Source organism: Phacochoerus africanus, chromosome 9, assembly GCF_016906955.1.
Source record: "Phacochoerus africanus isolate WHEZ1 chromosome 9, ROS_Pafr_v1, whole genome shotgun sequence".
In the NCBI taxonomy this organism is placed as follows: Eukaryota; Metazoa; Chordata; class Mammalia; order Artiodactyla; family Suidae; genus Phacochoerus; species Phacochoerus africanus.
The window spans coordinates 88,893,760-88,915,203 of NC_062552.1; the positions used below are offsets into that span (position 1 = coordinate 88,893,760).

Here is a 21,444-nt window from a genome sequence, read left to right on the forward strand (position 1 = left end):
TTATGTCTTTAATTTTAATTTTATGGTTGATGTTTTGGTTCTAGCTATTTGCAAAGAGAAATTCTGGGACCATGAATTTAGAATCATGTTGTCATGGTTTCAATTTAAAAATCTATCCTTAATCTAAGGCGATCTGCCAGAAATCCAGACTTGATATTTATTTTCCTGGGGGTACAGGGAAGAGGCAGTCCCTTGGCAGGTGTGGAGCAGAGCAGGGGGGTTGTGGCAAAGAGCATGGGAAGAGCTCTCCAGCCCTGGGAGGGCCACAGGGTGTGGAGTGTGGAGTTTCTTTGCACTCGGAGCTCCACTGACCTCCCTCCTTCTACCCATTGTTCAGATGAAGAAACTGAGGCCCAGAAACAGAAAGACGTCTCAGACTGTGGGTTTGTAGGAAAAGCAGGGCTGTAGCCCAAATGTTCAAATGCTCAGCCTAGCCCTTTCTAGGCCTCCGAGATGTGGTGGACTGGGTTTTCACCTGGTCAGCTGGGTCTCCCAGGTCAGCCTGGATCCCAGGAGAAGGCATGGCTGAATGGGTGGCATGGTCTTCCCAGTGCATTTAGTCAGACCCACTGGGAGCCTAGAGGGTGCTGTGGGGAACATGGCTGAGGTGAGAGAGTTTCCAGTTCAGTCTGGGAGACAGGATAATGCCTTGAGGTGATTCTCCTTGGCAGGTAAAAAGCGATCCAATTCTGTAGGGAGGTCATGTATCAAAAGCAACACTTGAGGAGCTTATGTTGTGGCTCAGCGGTAACGAACCCAACTAGCGTCCATGAGGACATGGGTTCAATCCTAGGCTTTGCTCAGTGGGTTAAGGATCTGGTGTTGCCATGAGCTGTGGTGTAGGTCGCACGCAGACATGCCTCAGATCCCTTGTTGCTGTGGCTGTGGCACAGGCCTGCAGCTGCAGCTCCAATTCAACCTGGGAACTTCCATATGCCACAGGTATGCACCCCCCCCCAAAGCAACACTTGATGAGCTGAAAAAAGTTCCCCAGGAACTTTTGGGGAAGGGGTGGAATGGTCAGGGGAGGCACATGGGGAGGAGGAGGATTAGGACATGATAGGGGTGGGGGGTTTCGGAAGAAGAGGTTCTTCCAGGACCATCTAGCCAAGCAGGTGTTGCTGTGGGTAGGGTTTGTGAAAGCTATCACTTGGAAATTATGGTGGCAACAATAATAATAACTAATGTTTATTAAGCCCTTACTGTATGCTAAGCTCTGTGCTGAACACTTCATATGTATTTCCTCATTCCTATGACAGGTGCATATCAGAATCCCATTTTACAGGTGGGTAAATCAAGGTGCAACGTGATGAAGGGTCTTGCTCAAGGCCATGCAGCTGGTGAAGGGCAGGAATCTGATTTCTGAACCAGCATTCCCTGTCCCCACCCCCACCCCCTTTTCCTGTTGTAGCCAGATCTCCAATGACAAAAATCCTAGCCAGAGGATTTTGAGATTTGTAGTAGGTCAGAGGAGCACGTAATTGAAAGAGCTGCTTTAGTGATGCTGACCTATTTGTTTCAGGTGCTTACTCAGTATTTGCTGAGTGAAGGGATGAATGGTGACGTGGCTGCCTTGAGGGAGCAGGATGCCTGGGGGAGACGTGTGAAAGATGCTGGAAGGTCTGGTAGGGCTGGAGTCTCAAGTATATGGAGAGGGGGAGGAAGAGGAAAGTGTCAGGATGAGCAGAAAGGTCTGGGGGGTGGGCATGGAGAAGGGAATGCGAGGCAGGGGAGAAGGCTTGGTGAGAAAGAAGGTGAAACTTGCTCCTTCAGAAACGCCAGCCATGCAGCTGGACATCTTGGCTCGAGGTGGAGCGGTTGGGCGTTCTGTCGAGAAGTGCCTGTCTCTGCAGTGGGGGTAGTGGTGGCAAGGACTGACATTCCCACGCCTCCCCTACCACGTGGCAGGGACAAGTGGATGCTGAAAGGGTCACTTATGACGTGTGTCCCAAAGCACAATGACCCCAGAATTTCCAGGCTGTGGTTGGGTCCCCTGGGTCCACCAGAGAGTCCCTCTTGGTCATCTTACCGCTGCCCTGGAACCAGTGCGGCGGCCCCTAGAGGCTTCCTTCCTCGCTTTAAGCCTCCCTTCCTCTGCCTGGCACCTCACATGTGAGCCAAATGGACCCAGCCCTTTGCAAACATGCTTGGGAGCTGGAGGAACAGGTCTCGTGCATTTGCTCTTGCCATAGTTCTCGTGGCTCCTCAACAGGTCAGACCTGGGGCGTGCTTATTTTTTCTTGGAAGAATGAGGGTTGGATCTGTCCCTTGGGGACTGAGGGCAGGAAAGAGAAGCAGATGGAGGTGTAACCCTGTAGTGTTAGGAAGAACCCCAAGACTTGTCATCTGAGCTGCTTGGGGTTATCTGGCCCATGTGGTGTGCTCCTGTGTGCAGTGTAAGCCCGGGGCACACTGTGTGTTGGGTGCTGGATGCGGGCCTTGGGCTCCATCAATGGTGTCACTTTGTTAGTCCTGAGGGTACGGTGCCCAAGAGGGTAGGGGAGTGGCGAGGTTGTGTAGGTAACAACTGGTACCCCTTAATCATGACTGAACTGCTGGTGAGCAGATATAAGGAAGACCTTGGTTGACCATGCTTGTCGTGCCATCTCTCTGGGCCCATGATTTTAGCTGGATTCTTCAGTGTCACTCAGGCTTGGCAGCCAGAACCAAATAAACCATGGCCAGAAAACTGAGTCAGAGGTTGCAGGACAATGGCCCACGGATATGTTTTTGTTTTGTTTTGAACTAGGTAGTGCTTTTGTTTTTACTGAAGTGTAGTTGATTTACAATGTTTCATGTGCACAGCGAAGTGATTCAGTTATATGTGTGTGTGTATATATATATTCTTTTTTGCCTTTTACAAGTTTTAACGTACAGTCGAGGGAACCCTCCTGCACTGTTGGTGGGAATGTAAACTGGTACAGCCACTATGGAGAACAGTTTGGAGATACCTTAGAAATCTATACATAGAACTTCTGTATGACCCCACAATCCCACTCTTGGGCATGTATCTGGACAAAACTCTACTTAAAAGAGACACATGCACCCGCATGTTCATTGCAGCACTATTCACAATAGCCAGGACATGGAACAACCCAAATGTCCATCGACAGAGGATTGGATTCCGAAGATGTGTTATACATATACACAATGGAATACTACTCAGCCATAAAAAGAATGACATAATGCCATTTGCAGCAACATGGATGGAACTAGAGAATCTCATACTGAGTGAAATGAGCCAGAAAGACAAAGACAAATACCATATGATATCACTCGTAACTGGAATCTAATATCCAGCACAAGTGAACATCTCCTCAGAAAAGAAAATCATGGACTTGGAGAAGAGACTTGTGGCTGCCTGATGGGAGGGGGAGGGAGTGGGAGGGATCGGGAGCTTGGGCTTATCAGACACAACTTAGAATAGATTTACAAGGAGATCCTGCTGAATAGCATTGAGAACTATGTCTAGATACTCATATTGCAACAGAACAAAGGGTGGGGGAAAAATGTATACATGTAAGGATAACTTGATCCCCTTGCTGTACAGTGGGGAAAAAATAAATAAAAAAAAAAGTATAGTTGATTTACAGTGTTGTGCCAATTTCTGTACACATATATTTTTTCAGATTCTTTCCCATTATAGGCTATTACAAGATATTGATATAATTCTCTGTGCTATACAGTAGGTCCTTATTATTAGTGTATATCTGTTAATCCCAAATTTCCAATTTATCCCTCTCCCCTTTATGCTTGGGTAGCCATAAATTTGAGTCTGTGAGTCTCATTCTATTTTGTAAATGAGTTCATTTGTAGCATTCTTTTACATTCCACATATATGCACAGTGTTTTTGACAGCTGAGATAGTTGAGGGCACTTAACATTGAGAGTCTTCAGATCACAATTCAGATTTGCATTTTCTCAGCAGATAAGAATACTGGAAACACAGGATCTCTGTAATGAGTGGGAGTAATGTGCGGGGTTCGGGGGGCAGGGGGAAGCTGGGTAGCTGCCATCCCATCTTGCCTGGATTTGGAAGTGCCAGTCTTGGTGTCTCCTTGACTCTGAGATAGAGCAGTGGCTGCTGTTTGTCACCATGTTTGTTCTAATGTTTGCATCACACCAGGCTCGCCTCACTGGTTTTCTGTGCCTGCGGGTTCCAGGGCATTTGAGTCATTGTGCTTGGCATGGAAATTCCTGGGCTAGGGGTCAAATTGGAGCTACACCTGTGACCCATGCCCCAGCAACAGCAACACCTGATCCAAGCTGCCTCTACGACCTATGCTGCAGCTTTTGGCAATGCCAGATCCTTAACCCACTGAGCAAGGTCAGGGATCAAACCTGTGTCCTCACAGATACTAGTCAGGCTTTCAGCCCACTGAGCCACAACGGGAACTCCTGTCTAAGATCTTGAAGCTCGTGCTGCACTAGAGGAAAAGGCTTTTGTCTCGTGTCCCCAAGAGTGCTCAGGTTGCCCATGTGGAGTGGAGCCAGATGAGATTCCCATCACACTGGTGCTGGGCTTGTTGAAACGGCTTTCGGAGGAAGGTGATGGGTGGAGCTCAGGGGCCGAGCCCAGGGCAGTAGTGCGGAAGCTGGTGCTCGGGGACTGTATTCTGATCGCCCCCTCTTGGGTTTGCCGCTCAGCCCTGGGCCAATCCCATGTCATCGCCCCTTCCCGGGGGACATAGCACTGTTGTCACTGCCTCTTGGGCACCTGCCTCCCTACAGAGTGGGGATGGAAAGTGGGTTTGGGGGTCATGTTCTTTCTCCAAGTTTGCTTGATTTTTTAGGGACGGTTCGGTTGTTTCATGTTCTGAGGAGAGATCAGAGGTTAAAAACAGGAAAGGCCTCTGTCCTCAGAGCAGTGGGAGCTTCCAAGGGGCCTGAAGACAGTCATACCACTCACAGCAGCTGCTGCATTCGGTTGGTCTCTTGTTTCCACTTTCCATTTTCATCTTCTTTACTAATGTTCTGATTGTCAAGAGCAACGTGCTTGCTGGGACGAGTAGTGTGGTTTCTGCAGAAGGCTGGTCTTGAGCCACAGCACTATGTTAGTGGGCTTTACAGGGAGGGCAGCTCAGCTGGAGAATGGGCTGGAGGTGCTGGGTTTGGCTCCTGAAGTCGCCAGGTGAGCAGGAGGTGACGGGCAGCCTCTGGATGGGAGGTGTGGGGTGTGCCCTTGGCCTTGCCAGGAGAAGGGTCTCCCCCCAGGGGGGCAGGCCCGATGCACACTGCATTTGTTCAAATGTTTATCTTCATTACCTACTTTTTTTTTTCTTGGCTTTTTAGGGGTGAACCCGTGGCATGTGGATGTTCCCAGACTAGGGGTCGAATCAGAGCTGTAGCTGCCAGCCTGTGCCACAGCCAAGTACAATTTTTTACACCATAGCTCATGGCAACACCAGAGTCCTGCCCCACTGAGTGAAGCCAGGAATTGAACCTGCATCCTCAGGGATATTAATTGGATTTGTTTCTGCAGCACCACAATGGGGACTCCCATTACCTTCTTGAATTGTATTTACTTGTGTACTGGTTTATTTGTTTTAAAAAATAGCTGATCTATTCCCATGGTTTGAAATAAATTCGTGTTTAGTGAACCATCTTCTTCTTCATCCCGTTCCACGGCCACCCCACTTCCTTCTCTGGATGCAATCAATTTCTTGTGACTCTTCCAGAGAGATTTTATAAGTATAGAAATGAATGAGTGTGATACATACACATACATGTATATATCTACCTTTCCCTGTTTTTAATGATAACTTTATAAGATATAATTCACATACCAGGCATTTAAAATGTCCAACTCAGAATTTCTGTCGTGGCTTAGCAGGTTACGAACTAGTATCCACGAGGACGTGGGTTTGATCCCTGGGCTTGCTCAGTGGGTTAAGGATCCGGCATTGCCGTGAGCTGTGGTATAAGTTGCAGATGTGGCTTGGATCTGGTGTGGCTGTGGTCTAAGCTGGCAGTTGTAGCTCCGATTCAACCACTAGCCTGGGAACTTTCATATGCTGAAGGTGAAGCCCTACAAAGCCAAAAAAAAAAAGAAATCATCAGGTAATAAAATGTCCAACTCACGGCTTTTCACCAACTTGGTATATTCACCAAGTTGTACACCACCCTCCAATCAGTGATTTTTATCATTCCAGAAAGAAATGTGAGCCCATTATCAACCACTCCCCATCTCCCTCCCAACCCCCCCCCACCACGAGATCTGCCACCAGAACCCCAGCTGCACCCCAGTGGCAAGCAGTAGATGAGGGTGCAGCCTTCAGGTGGAGGGTGAACGACTGCCCGGAGGCTCACAGGCAGGGGCGTTGCAGGGCTGACATGGAGTGTCACCTCTGGACGCAGTCTATGATCTGACCATTGCACCCCCAGATTGAACTTTTGACAGCAAACTAACCATCTGGGGTTGCATTGCTTGTGTCTCTTTGCAGGGGAGGGTGGGGAGGGCAGGCCCCCCTTCAAGTGGGTCCTCTGGGCTCCTACTCCCCTCCTCAGCCTTTGCGTCTGCCTGAGCCGTGCACCAATTGGGAAACCCACTTCAGCCCAGCTGTTGAGAGGACCTTTGAGTAAACAAACCCTCTGGCTTTAGGATTACATTTCAGAGTACAAGAATTTGAACCGCTCCTCTGTCTTGTTAAAAATGTGTGTTTTGGCTCCAGTGGAAGGATCCTTTGTCTCTTGTAGAACTTCTGTGGCCTTGCTGGGTCCTGTGATGCACAATGTAGGCATTTACTTAAAACCACCATTGATCATCTCTTTGTTGAGGCCACCTGGTTTAACGGGACCTTGTAGCAGAAAAGAAAAGTTGCAGCGAGGGGGCCATGCTGTTGAGGATTGGCCAGCAGTATCTTTTCCCTTCCTTGTTCCTGAACCTTCTCCTTCTTGGGCTGGGAATGCTGCGGAAGCTGTCCTCCTGCTTGCTCCCCCCAGCCCCCACCCCGTGGGGAGGTGAGGGAGCAGGTCTATATGGAGAAACACCGGGATAGGAACCCAAGTCTGACTCTAAACCAGGGCTCTGTCTAGAACCACGGGCTTCTTTCTCAAGCTGTGTCTTTGAGGCTGACTCACTGTCCCCTGGGGATACTTGGGTGACTTCAGATTCTCTGTGGCCATGTAGCCTTTGTTTTTCCTCTGGCCCAGGTGCTGGTAAACAGCCCTGTGGGACGATGACACGGATGTTTGTGTTCTTGGAATACCTGTTCACAGGTAGCCCTGACCGAAAACTTTCATGATATTGTCACGGAGGCACTTCATCTGTATGGTTCTTTGTTTCTAGAACCAGAAATGGGGAAGAGTCCTAGGGCTTTAAAGGGACAAAATTGGAAAATTACACTTACATGTGGGAGGTTTGCTATTAAAATGTAGGCAAATCCCAAGATGGTGTTTATTGTTACAGCGATGCCTCTGTTCCTTCGAGATCCTGTGACCGTTACAGTTCCTTGGTTCTGGGGACAGGAAGCCCTGCCCAGACTGGCTTTGGTGCCAGAGAGTAGTGTTGCTGGTGTAAAGGAGAGCTGGCTTCATGGTAGACTTAGGATTTGTTCTCTCTCCCTCCCTGTCCTGTACCAACCATATTGGCTTTATTTTCCATTTCCAGAAGATGGCAAGGTGGCTTTCACCTGTGTGATTTACTGTACCACCTTCCTGCTGTCCTAGCAAAGGTCACTGGCTCTGATTAGTCGCTTACTCCTCTCTGTAACCCCACCATGGCCTGGGGGGTTGCAATTCACAGGTTGACTCAGGCTGACATCCCAGGTTCACGCCTTCAGCTGGGGGTGTGGTCACTGGTCAGGCCTCTTACCCACAGGGACCACGGGGGAGGGGGATTTACTGAGGATACAGATGCCCAAATGAGGGAGGAGATGGATGTTGGCCTGCCCCAACCCAACACATATACTAAGAGAGTCACCATTAGAATTTTTTATTTTCTTTTTAGGGCTGCACCCGCAGCATATGGAAGTTCCCAGGCTAGGGGTCGAATTGGAGCTACAGCCGCTGGCCGACACCACAGCTCATAGCAACACTGAATCCCTGACCCACTGAGTGAGGCCAGGGACTGAACCTGACTCCTCATGGATGCTAGTTGGATTCATTTCCACTGCACCACAACGGGAACTCCCAGCAAGAGTTTTAAGAAGTCTGCCCAGATCAGTTTGAACTAGTAATGTGTGAGCTATAGTATGTATAGTATAGCTAAAGTGACATGTTCCAGAACACTTATAATGAGGGCAAAGAATGTCTTGGCATTAAATTTAAGTGGGGGTGGAGTCTGGTGGGGGCATGGAGTGGGCTTGCAGTGGGAGTGAGTGGGGGAGCTGGTGCCATGCCTCTTGGCCAGCACGAGATGGTTCAAGGTAACCTGCCAGGGAGGTTCGTGCTGGGGCGGCGCCCCCCCCCCTTCACCCCGGTCCTTGGCTGTGGGGACATCGAACTCTCTGAGCCTCAGTTTCCTTGGCTGTAATACAGGGATAACAGTACTGCCTTATAGGGTGACTTATACATTTTGTATGTGACCATACATGTAAAATGCTTAGTGAGCACCCAGAAGGAGCTCAAATTTTATGATCAGAAAAGATGCGTTAGAGCATCTACACTCAGAAGAGACAGCAGGACACCATAAGGATATTTAGGCTTTGAGTGAGTCTGTTTTCCTCTTATCTGGCATCTCCCTCCCTGAGGCAGGCTGGCTCCATTCTCTAACTCCAGGACAGTGAGGCTGGAAATTGAGGGTCTGTGGGAAATGGTGATTGACTCTGGTCATGCGTTTCCATGCTTCTGACTTGCACACAACTAGTAAAGCAAAGGCTCACCTTTTAATCTGAGATGCCCCCCTCCCACCCCACCTGACTCAATCATACTTTGTGGTTTCCATCCTGCCCACCAACTCCTTGGGCACCAATTGGTGTGGCCAGTCAACTTTTGCCATGGATGAGCCTAAGCCTCTTTTGGCTTCTCACAAGTCCTGATTTTCCCATATGAACACGCCCAGTAGTGAAATAGAAATGACTCTTCTTTTGTGAAGGGTGTTGTGTTTCAGAGAGTTGATTGTTTGAAATGTAATTTCTTCAGCTCATTGTGTCAAAACATTGTGTCTTGCTAATGGCCTTTTGGATTAGGCAGGTTTCTCCAGAGAAATGGAACCAAGAGCATATGTGTGAGTGTGACTCTGTGTGTGTGTGTGTGTGTGGCACACATACAGGCTTGAAATCCAAGAAGAGCTAAGATTTTAGTTTGAGTCTGAAGGCGGGAGGGTGGGGGGGGAAGGGAAGGACAATATCCCAGCTCAAAGGCAGACAGGCAGGAGGAATTCTCTTTTACTTGGGAGGGGTCAGTCATTCTGTTCTTTTCAGACCTTCAACTGATTGGGCGAGACCCACCCACTTAGGGGAGGGCAATCTGCTTTACTCAGTCTACTGATTCAGATGTTAATCTCTACCTGAAACACCCGCTCAGACACATGCAGAAATAATGCTTGAGCAAATGTCTGGGTACTCTGTGGCCCAGTCAAGCAGACACATAAAATTAATTATCACACCTTTGGTGTAATCTTGAGGTTTAAAATTATTTCCTAAGGTGAAATGGTTGGAATGGCTGGCACTAAAGCAAATAGGTCATGATGTTCTAGACGCCAGGTCGTGTTCCACCTTCTCTCATGGGTATGTGTCCAAGGGTCTTATTTTAAGCTTAGTAGGTTAATTTTCTCATCACAAGACGCTGGGAAGAAAGAAGGTGATTCTTTGGGTGATTGGAATCCACTCGCATGAAGCTGAGCTGAAGTCAGAGTCTCCAGAACCTTCTCCCAAGATCATCAGTCAACCCTGCTCCAGGGCCAGTGACTGAGCAAGGTTTCAAGTTCCAAGTGCAGGACAAGTCAGATTTTGCATGTTTTAAGCCTCATGATATTTGAAAAACATTTACAAACAACTGTGACTCTTCAACCAGAAACCATCTGGCTGCCTGTCTCTTCAGGCATCTACAGGAGCTTTCTCAAGACTCTGGCTCACAGGATGTCTCCCGTGCTAGCATTTCAGTTGCTTGTTCGCATGTGTGTTGGGGATGGGCAGCCCTGGCACTGGGCACAGTGGACAGAAGGGCAAGTCAGGCTGCCCTGTAAAGCCAGGTGCTTCCTCCAAACAGCTGTGAACCATCAGGGCAGAGATGGGGGACTTCCTGAGAGAGGTGTGGTGTGTGCATCCATGGAGATTGGAGCTTGACCCAAGTCTCTGAGGCTTGGGAGCGGGTAGTTTTCCGAGTGGCTTGGTCTTGGGTTGCTTGCAGCATATGGAGCCATTTCTGGGCTTCACTTTTCCCCATCCAGTATTGGAGATTGAATGGTCAGGGATTATAAGCCATCTGGGGCAGAACACAAAGATCTATTGTACTTCTTCGTGGGGAGGTGGAGAGAAAATAGGAATCTGTTGATGGCGAGAATCTGGGACCAATGATGTTTATGAGGTTAGCATTTACACTCTTGCACAAAGCCTGCTTCCAAAGTACCATTGTCCCATGGCCCCTGGGGGGGCAACCAGCTGTGCCCCTCTTATCTTTTTAGACACCTGGCTTGGCGTTTGCACTCTCTTGCGTTGTGTTTGAAATTCACGAAGTTTTTCATCTACACTTCTATGTGTGTGTGTTTGTGTGTGCCTGTGATGAAAGCCGGGCAAAGTGCTTTGCAATGAGGTTAGAGGATCATCAGGCTTTATAGCTGGTTTCTCTCCTTAGAGCTGATTTTCCAAAATCTTTACCCAAAGAACCATGAGGAGCAGGCATCCTAAGTTGTATAGCTTCCTTTAAGCCAACGATATAAATATTATGTATTTTCTATGTAAATGATCCTTTCATAAGTCATCTTTTTGGTAAATCATACTAGGTAAGAAAAGAGTGAGTTGCTATTCATAGAAATTCTGAGGACACTTGAAGGTGAAATTCTGTTTTTCTAATTTTGCAAACTAATTGAGAAGTTTTTGTGTGCCGAGGACAAAGGAATCCCGCACATGCCTTTGATGGGGTCTTCATCTGGGTACTGCTACAGGAAGCATGTTTAGAGAATGATTCTTCAATGTCCCATTTATGGTTTTTTAAGCGGGGGTGGGGTGGGGTGGGGGATTGGCTGTTTTCTTATAGACCGTTTCAAAGATTTTTAAAAAGGCACATCAGGGAGTTCCCGTTGTGGCTCAGCGGTTAACTAATCTGACTAAGAACCATGAGGTTGCGGGTTCGATCCCTGGACTTGCTCATGGGTTAAGGATCCGGCGTTGCCGTGAGCTGTGGTGTAGGTCGCAGACACGGCTCGGATCCCGAGTTGCTGTGGCTCTGGTGTAGGCCAGAGGCTATAGCTCAAATTAGACCCCTAGCCTGGGAACCTCCATGTGCCACAGGAGTGGCCCTAGAAAAAGGCAAAAAAGACCAGAAAAAAAAAAAAAAAAAGGAGGCACATCAGAGAATACAAGGCATTCGGGCAGAAGTTCAAGATCATAGAGAAATAAATGCGCAGAACATCAGGAGTCACAATAAAAGTGTTGTTCCCCTTCGCATCATAAACTTTCAGCCATGCCCTGATCAAGACTGCATCCTTCATGCATGAGGTCTGACTCTGGAGGCTGGAGGCTTTCTCAGCACTTTTCCTGAGGCCCCCAGTGATGGTCTGCCATCCCAGAGGTAAAGGCATAGTGTTCTAACTCTCTGTGCTCCTAAATCCTCATGATGGAAACAATACTGATTCATTTTTACGAGTCCTTGTCATCCAAGAGAGGCTGTAGCACTCCTGTTTGTTGATCATTTTTGCCGAGAGTCTGCTGTGTGCAGGCTGGTTAAATGCATCATCTCATTGAATCCTCCCTCGCCGGTGAAGGACAAGTATTATTCTTATCCCATTTTATTTGGGAGGAAACTGAGGCCTAGGGAGATGGACTTGCATATGATTGCACAGGTAGAGAGTGGCCAAGCCTGGGTTCTAACCACCTACCTGGCCCACGGGGCAGTGTGCACTGGGGTGAGGTGCATTGTACCTGCACAGGGGCAGGGCTGCATCCCATTCTCACTGAACATTTTGGTCTTTTGCTCATCGTGGATTTTCTTTGCATTAATTTTGACTTCTAACAATGTTGCATTTGGGTATTGTAGATCTTGATTACTGGGTTTTATGGTACTTGGGGCAGGTGTATCATCTTTGCTTTTTTTTTTTTTTGTCTATTTAGAGCTGCACCCACAACATATGAAGGTTCCCAGGCTAGGGGTTGAATTGGCGCCACAGCTGCTGACCTACACCACAACCACAGCAACATGGGATCTGAACCATGTCTGCGACCTACATCATAGCTCACGGCAGTGCTGGATCCTTAACCCACTGAGCGAGGCCAGGGATTGAACCCATGTCCTCATGGATACTAGTCGGATTCGTCACCGCTGAGCCATGACGGGAACTCCGAGTATCATGTTTGCTTTGTGGGTGAGGACCACGAGGGCTGGTGACATCAGGAACCTGCCCCACGTGCCATCGTGGAGGAGCGGGAGTATTTGCCAGATCTCCCGGGAGCTGGGCTGGGGGCAGCAGCGTGGCTTATGTCAGTGGGTATTGCCGAGTTCTCAGGAATGTGCTTCCCCTCTTCCAGGTCAGGGAAGAGGCTGAAGAAGACCCGCAAATATGACATCATCACCACTCCGGCGGAGCGAGTAGAAATGGCCCCACTGAACGAAGAGGATGACGAGGACGAGGACTCCACAGTATTTGACATCAAATACAGGTATGGGGTGGGGACGGTGGCTTCTTCCTGAGCTTGCCGGCTTGGGGAGGTGGGCAGTTCACCTTTGAAACCAGCCAGTGGCCAGGCATGTATTCTTGTTCTTTGGCTAAGTCTTTGACCTCGGGGCATTCTGCTATTGGGAGAACCACTCTGATCCCTTCCTGGAAGGCACAGCATCCAGAAAGCTGGCAGGGAAATGCTTGCAGAGAAATGCTTCTTCTCAGCTCTTTCCAGATTTGAAGGTTTGAGAAGTCAGCTTTATGTGAGCACGAAGAGGGCTGAATTTCAGACAACGAGCTGGTCATGCCCTGGCTGTGGGGAATCTGGTCCCAGCAGCAGCGTGCCCACAAATGGAAACTTCTTGTAGTCTTGCTTAGTTGGTAGCTGAGGGCAGGGGATTACTCCTTGGATGGAATTTACCACTGAGCTCCAAAGATAGGTGTGTTTCTGTGAGGTAGCCTCTAGGAAAGTCAGAATGACTTTGTGAGTTCAAGATTGTAGTTTAATTTTTGGCTCCTTTGGGGACGTATGACTTGCATATGTGAGATTCTCAGTGTAAGAGCTGAGGGTGAGTGTAGTTTATTTTTTATTTTGTTATTAATTTTTTAAATATAGTTGATTTACAGTGTTTTGTCAATTTGTGCTGTACAGTAAAGTGACCCAGTTATATATGCATTCTTTTTCTCACATTATCCTCCATCATGTTCCATCACAAGTGATTAGATGTAGTTCCCTGTGCTATACAGCAGGATCTTACTGCTTATCTACTCCGAATGTTACAGTTTGCATCTGTTAACCCCAAACTCCCAGTCCATCCCACTCCTTCCCCCTCCCCCCTGGTAACCGCAAATCTGTTCTCCATGTCCATGAGTCTATTTCTTTTCTGATAGGTTCATTTGTGCTGTAAATTAGATTCCAGATACAAGTATTATCATATGGTATTTGTCTTTCTTTTTCTGACTTACGTCACTTAATATGAGAGTCTCTAGTTCCATCCACGTTGCTGCAAATGGCATTATTTTTTCTTTTTTTATGGCTGAGTAGTATTCCATTGTGTATATGTAGCACATCTTCTTAATCCATTCATCTGTTGATGGACATTTAGGCTATTTCCATGTTTTGGCTGTTGTGAATGGTGCTGCAGTGAACATAGGGGTTGAGCGTAGTTTAGAGAGGAGGGCTTGGAGGCCCAGATTGGGGTCATTGCCCAAGATCCTGGTTAATTAGTAGCAAAGGTAAGACATAAGGACCCAATCTTCAGATTTTTCCCCACTAGGGTTCTCCAGAGAAGCAGAATCAATAGAATAGTTATCTACATACAGCAAGAGATTTATTATAAAAGTCCAACTCTGAAGGCCTGAGAACCGAGAAAGCTGATAGTGTAAGTTCCAGGGCACATGCTGGAGAAGACCAACATCCCAGCTCAAAAATGGTCTGGCAGGGAGAATGTATCCTTGCTTCTCCTGCCTCTTGTGCTATTCAGGTCCCCAGCGAACTCACTGGATGCAGCCCACCCTTCTGCAGAGAACAGTCTGCTTTACCCAGTTTACCCAGACATTGGTAATCTCAGCCCCATTACCCTCCCTGACACACCCAGACTGATGTTTGACCAAATATCTGGGCACAGTGTCATCCAGTCAAGTTGACCATCAGATTACCATCACACGCAGCTTTTCCTTTCCTGAGAAAGCAGGTCTGCCATGTGTCTCCTAATTTGTCCTGTTCCAGTATGGCCTTGGGCATTCTTGGCTGTAAATGAGTCATCGGATTCAAGAAAAAATGTTTGGGAGTTCCTGTTGTGACTCAGTGGGTTAAGAACCTGACATAGTGTCCGTGAGGATGCCGTTGGATCCCTGGCCTCCCACAATGGGTTAAGGACCTGGTGTTGCCCCGATGCAGCTCTCCTCTGGCATTGCTATGGCTGTGGCCTAGGCTGGCAGCTGTAGCATCCATTCAACCCCTAGCCTAGGAACTTCCATAGGCTGTAGGTGAGGCTGTAAAAAGGAGAAAAAAAAAAAAAAGGAGAAAAACAGAGAAAATAGTGTTTGGGGTTCCAATTAGAATGACATTGATTCTGTAGACTGATTTACAGTGAATTAGCCCCTTAATGTTGACTGTTCCCATCCATGAACATGGAATGACTGTGTTGATTTAGGCATTTTTAAAAATGTCTTTCAGAAATTTCTCCATAAATGCATTGTAAATTTTTATAATACTGTTTAGTCTATGTCTGAAAAAATGGCTGAATTATCATGTTCACATGCATACTGATATTGGAAATAGAGTTTGTTAACAAATCACACCTAAATTTTATGAACATACAGTGTGAAGACATGGATTGAGTGTAGAAAGAGTGGAGGGACAAATCTTTAGCTGTAATTTGCATTTTCAATAAAGAGCAGCCCCCTTTGAGAGGAATCAAAACAATTAGTAATATGCATTCACACTGCAAAATACTGTACACATAAGAAAGTGATTATACTGATTTTTATTGCTAAGCCATTTTATCTGTCTCACATTCAGGCACAGAAGTAAAACAAAATGTGAAGGCAACAGCGTCTTCATTATGAGTCACAGTGGAAAGGCTCGCTTTGTCCTGCAGGCCTGGGGTTATTGTACAATAGGGAGCCCTTGATGGCTTAAGTGGATCCACGCATTGTTTTGATTCTAAGCTTCCGAATGGAATCTCATCCATATTTGGTGACTGCGCTAACTCCATGGGGGCTGTGATAGACGGAGCCATTTTTTGTGGTGGCCTCAGATCTGACTGCATCAGAAAAGACTCTAAGCAAAGAAATATAACAGTTATTCTGTTCAGAACGTCTCTCTGTAGGCTCTTTCTTGAGTATAAGGTGGAAAAGGAGCCCCCCTTGGGAGTAGCTGGCTACAAGCATTACTGGGGTCTAAAGACTGCTGGGTGGATATCGGGTCTGGTGTCATGTAGAGGCATGTATTGAAACCTCTGTCAGATTAAGAAGCTTGAGATGGACCTAGAGATTGTCATACTAAGTGGAGTAAACCAGATAGTGAAAGACAAATATATGATATTGCCTATATATGGAATCTAAAAAAAAAAAAAGATACCAATGAACTTATTTACAAAATAGAAAGAGACTCACAGACAAAGAAAACAAATTTAAGATTACTCAAGGAAAAAGGGGGGGTGTAGGGGAGGGATAAATTAGAAGGTTGGAATTAGTATATACACACTATTATACATAAAGTAAGTAACCAGCGAGGACCAGCTGTATAGCACAGAGAATTATACTCAATGTTTTGTATTAACCTATAAGGGAAAATAATCTGAAAAAAAAATATGAATAGGCATATATATAAATAATATAAACAGATACACACACACACACACACACACACACATATATAAGTGAATTGCTGTGTTGTACACTTGAAACTAAGACCACATTGTAAATCAATTCTACTTTAATTAAAAAAAAATTTCTGGGAGTTCCCGTTGTGGCACAGTGGTTGACGAATCCAACTAGGAACCATGAGGTTGTGGGTTTGATCCCTGCCCTGGCTCAGTGGGTTAATGATCCGGCGTTGCCATGAGCTGTGGTGTAGGTCGCAGACACGGCTCAGATCCCGCATTGCTGTGGCTCTGGCATAGGCTGGCAGCAGTAGCTCCAATTAGACCCCTAGCCTGGGAACCTCCATATGCTGCAGGAGTAGCCCAAGAAATGGCAAAAAGACAAAAAAAAAAAAAAATTCTGCAGGGTATCTCAGTTCTTCAAATAATGGAGCAGATTCTTTTCCTAGCCTGACAGTGCTGTGTTGGCCTTGATTCTGGCTGTGAAACTCACTGTCAAAGGCAAACAATTTAAAAATTATTTTTTTTCAGTTTTATTGAGATATAATTGACACATAGCACTGTATAACTTTACGGCATACAGTATAACATACATATATTGTGACATGATCACCACAATAAGTTAATATCTATCACCTCACATCGTTACAAAGACATTTTTTTTTTTTCCTTTACAGGACCTACTCTCTTAGCAACTTTCAAATCTACCATACGGCAGTGTTAGCTGGAGTCATCATCTTGTCCCTTACATCCCAGGGACGCTTTTCATCTCATAACTAGCAGTCTGTACCTTTTTACCACTTTACCCCATTCTCCCATCCCCAACCCCTGGCCTTGGATAACTGCAAATCTGATCTCTTTTGCTAAGAGTTTGATTTTTCTGATTCCACATATAAGTGCAGTCATACAGTGTTCGTCTTTCTCAGTCTAACTCATTTCCCTTATCATCATGCCCTCCAGGTCCAGCCATGGTGTTGTCTATGGCAGAATTCCTTTCTGTTTTATGCTGAGTAGCATTCCTTTGTATGTGTGTGAGTGTGTGTGTATGTGTGTGTATACATACCATGTTTATATATATAAGTATAAATATGTATACACACACACACACACACACACACCACATTTTCTTTATTTATTCATCTGTCAAGGGACATTTAGGCTGTTTCCATGTCTTGGCTGTTGTAAATAATGCTGCTGTGAACTATGTCTTCAACATAGTGATTTTGTTTCCAAAAGCAAATGATTACATTGAACCACCTTGTAGGTGTTAAGGTGGCAGATGATACTTTTTGCTTTTTGAAAGTCCCAGTTTGCTCCCTGGCCTGTTAACGATGCTCTAGAACATTTTCCTTGGCCGCTGTAGTCATGGGCCCTCCATCTCTATCTGACATAGCAATGGCACGGGGCCCTTTCACACACGGTGATTTTTAGCACAGGAATCGCTTAAAGTCCCTCAGGCACCTCTGTGCCTTTCCTCCACCCCCATTCTGGGCAGAAACTCAGGACCCAGCGAGTCCATTCGTATTAGTCTTTCATCCCAGATCATCCACCGTAATGAACCCCTGTGTCCCGCTGAATCAGTCTCTACACTTGGGTTTCTGCTCCTGGGGCTGCGGGCTTCTCTCTGCTGTCACTTTAGGGACAGCTTCAGAGACAGGCTCCTCTGCAAGCCGCTGCCACACAATTCATGACCTCAATCCAATACCTTTTGTCAAATATCATTTTCTCACTTTTTTTCATTCATGGTGTCAAGAAATGCAGTTGATTTTTAAAAACACGGATTAAAAAATCCAGCAACCTCATTAAATTCTTATGAATTCTAGGGTGTAAATGTGGATTCTTTTGGATTTTCCATGTAGATGTATCATATGAAACTAATAAGAGGGCCTCTCATTCCCCTGGGTCTTTTCACATTTTATCTCTCTCTCTTTTTAAGGCATTTTTAGACTCACTTTTGGGTCTAAAGTCATTGTTAAATAGAAGTGATGATAATAGGCATCCTGTCTTGTTCTTGATCTAAAAGGATGTGCTTTTAATATTAATACAAAGAGTAGAGTTTGCTATAGGATTTTGTAGATTAAAATTTTTTTTGTTACAGTTGATTTACAATGTTCTGTCAATTTCTGCTGTATAGAAAAGTGACCCAGTCATACATAAATATATATATATTCTTTTTCTCCCATTATCCTCCATCATGTTCCATCACAAGTGATTGGATATAGTTTCCTATGCTATACAGCAGAATCTCATTGCTTATCCATTCCAAGTACAAGGGTTTTATAGATTTTTTTTCCCCTGAGGCGGCTTCCCTCTATTCCTAATTTGCTAATGTCGAATTTTATTAAATGCTTTTTTCTAGCTCTATTGAGAATTTTACTTTTTCCTTTAATTTGTTAAAGTGGTGAAATCATATTCATTGATTTTTTTTCTAATATTAGGCCAACTTTGCATTCCTGAGATAAAGCAAGCCTGGTCATGATTATGTTATTTTTTTTGTCTGCCTTGCCCAAGGCATATGGAAGTTCCTAGGCCAGGGATCGAACCCATGCCACAGCAGTGACCAGAGTCTCAGCAGTAACAACGCCAGATCCTTAGCCTGCTGCGCCACCTGGGAACTTCAGTTGTGTTATCTCTTTATTTGCATTGCTGCATTTGGTTTGCTGATATTTTCCTTAGAACTTTCTTGTTTCTTTTAGTGATTGAGATTGGTTTGTCATTTTCCTATTTTGTAATATCCGTGTCAGGCTTTGGTAGAAGTTTTACTAGCTTCATAAAACAAGTTGGGGGCATGTTTCTTATTTTCCTTTTCTCTGGAATAGTTAGTACCAGATTAGAAATATTTGTTTCTTGTCTTTCTCCCCCCTCTTTTTTTTTTTTTTTTTTTTGCTTTTTAGGGCTGGCTTATGGAGATTCCCAGGCTGGAGGTCGAATTGGAGCTACAGCTGCTGGCCTACACCACAGCCATAGCAATGCAGAATCCCAGCCTCATCTGCAAACTATACTGCAGCTCACGGCAATGCCAGATCCTTAACCCACTGAGCGAGGCCAGGGATTGAATCCACAACCTCATGGTTCCTAGTTGGATTCATTTCCGCTGCACCACAATGGGAACTCCTAGAAATACTTGTTTCTTAAATGTTTAGTAGAGTGTGCTAAAACTGGCTGGGCCCTGGTACTTTATTTGTTTGAAGATTTGAAAAAACTATGGATGTCCAGTTCTTTGAACAGTCATAGGACTGTTTAGTCCTTGTCTATTTCTTCTTGAGTCAGTGTTGATGGGTTGTATTTTTCTGGGATTTTGTTCATTTCATCTAGTTTTTCGAATGTATTGTCCTAAAGTTGTTTACAACATTCTCTTATTATCATCTTTTTTATCTTTGTTCCATGTTTAGTCATGGTCCCCTTTTATTTTTAATTTTTTTTTTTTTTTGGTTGTGGCATGTGCAACCTGCGCCATAACAGTGACTGGAGCCACAGCAGTGACAGCACCAGATCCTTGACCACTAGGCTACCAGGGAACTCCCCATTTCACTCTTCATATTGATTATGTTTGCCTTTTCTTCTTTTTCTTGATCAGTCTTGCTGGATGTTTAATTTTATTCATTGGCGCAGAGAACCAGCTTCTGGTTTCTTTGATCTTCTCCATTATGCTATCATTTCCCATTTCAGCTGATTTCTGCTTCTCTTCCTTAAGCGCTCTTTCTTTGGATACCTTCTGTTCTTTTTTTCTAACTTCTTCCATTGGAAGTTTAGCTTGTTCATTTTCAGCTGCCTTTTCTGGTGTAAGCATTTATTCTGTAACCTTATCTAATTTAGCTGCCTCCCACAGGCTTTCCTCATCACTGCCAGGCACTATCCCGCCTCCCTGTTTGTTGTGAAGCACAGACTTCAAATAGTTCATGTGAGAAGTTGGTGCTTTTGGGGAGGATATGCATGGACTCGGGAGGGAGTCACTAGGTACAAGAACCCTCCAGTCCTCAGGCCCAAGGACCATGGGCCATTTAGAAAGACCGAGTCATAGCTTTCCTTATTACGATGTGATGTATGGTATGGAAATTACAGATAAGAAGAAGAGAAAATAAAGTTACCTTCAATCTCACTACTTAACGATAACCACTAGAGTGTGTGTGAGTACATACACGTGGAATTTTCTTTTTTATAGAAACAGGACCACGTTATACATGCTGCTTTGGAACATTTTCCCACTGGAATGGCACATCATGGACAACTCTTTACGTCAATACATTTGAAAGAACAAGAATTTCAAGGCCAATTTATGTTGGGTTTAGTGTTTTTGAGAACTTGACTTTCTGCACATGATAATCTGTTCACAGGTCCTGTCTTTCCTGTTTAGACATAGCTCAACTAAATTTTTTGGTTCCCCCAGGGAAATAGACTACATTTAAATCGGATGTGGCTGAATCATGACCTTGGGTGGTTTTACGAGTGACTGCGAAGGGGAGGATCACATTTTGGGCGCCTGGACAATAAGGCAGTAACCTGTCTCACATTACAGAGGCAGATCTCTGATAATATCTCCTGACTTAGAGCCCTGTGCATCAGCCAGGCGTGAAGTGGGGTGGAGGGAAGAAAGGCAGGACAAAGCTTCTGTGGCCAACACTCCTCTCTGGCTCCCATGCCACTGGGATGTGCTATGTTAGTGGGAGGTAAGGCCTCCGATGTTTAGGGCCAGATGTGGGGAGAGAAGAGTCTGTGGAAATGAGTTTCTAACTCTGTACTTAAAAGGGCTAATTAGAAGAGAGAAATGATGGCTAAATGGAGTGCAGAGAACCCTGGGGTTTTGAAATGATTCCGTATTTCAAAAGGCATTTGCTTCCTGGTTGCATGTGTTTTGAGCTTGGTGTGCTTAGCATGAGGTCGTGCCTGATGTTATGGGCCTCTGTGCCTCCCCTGTTCATTACTGGAGACTTTCGTGACACCCTCTAGGCATCCCCCCTCCCCCCACCCCCACTCCTGAGCAGCGGATGCTGTGCTTCTCCCAGTTTGGTCTGGTAGGTTGCACCGGAAGCTGTGACCAGCTTAGTCCAAAGACGCATTGCTGGGAGAACACGCTGCTCCTGCCAACCCTGGTCCCCACCCTGAGGGAGGGCTCTGTTCTCTTGCTTCTTAGGTTTGGAAAAGATGTGGCCCATGAGGCAGATGTGCCTTCTAGAAATGCCTGCCTCCCACCCTCTTGTGGAGAGAGCTTTCCAAGGGAATATTATTAGAAACAGATGTAATGGGTGCTGCACCTCTGGGGGCTGTGCCTGACATCTTGTCTTTGGAGTAAAAGACATTTGGTGGATGTTTGCAGCCAGAGGCTCCTGGAGGCTAGACTGGGAGTGGGAGAAAACAGACAAC

The 21,444-nt window shown here is 45.8% G+C and overlaps 1 protein-coding gene across 1 annotated transcript in view; it reads left to right on the top strand.

The window, feature by feature from the left end:
• Positions 1 to 21,444, top strand: part of FAM174B (family with sequence similarity 174 member B) — a 35,716-nt gene that overhangs the window by 7,418 nt on the left and 6,854 nt on the right. Inside the window, exon 2 of the mRNA XM_047796794.1 lies at positions 12,624 to 12,755. Within this exon, the coding sequence (XP_047652750.1) occupies positions 12,624 to 12,755 (132 nt within the window). The remainder of the gene's footprint in view (positions 1 to 12,623; positions 12,756 to 21,444) is intronic.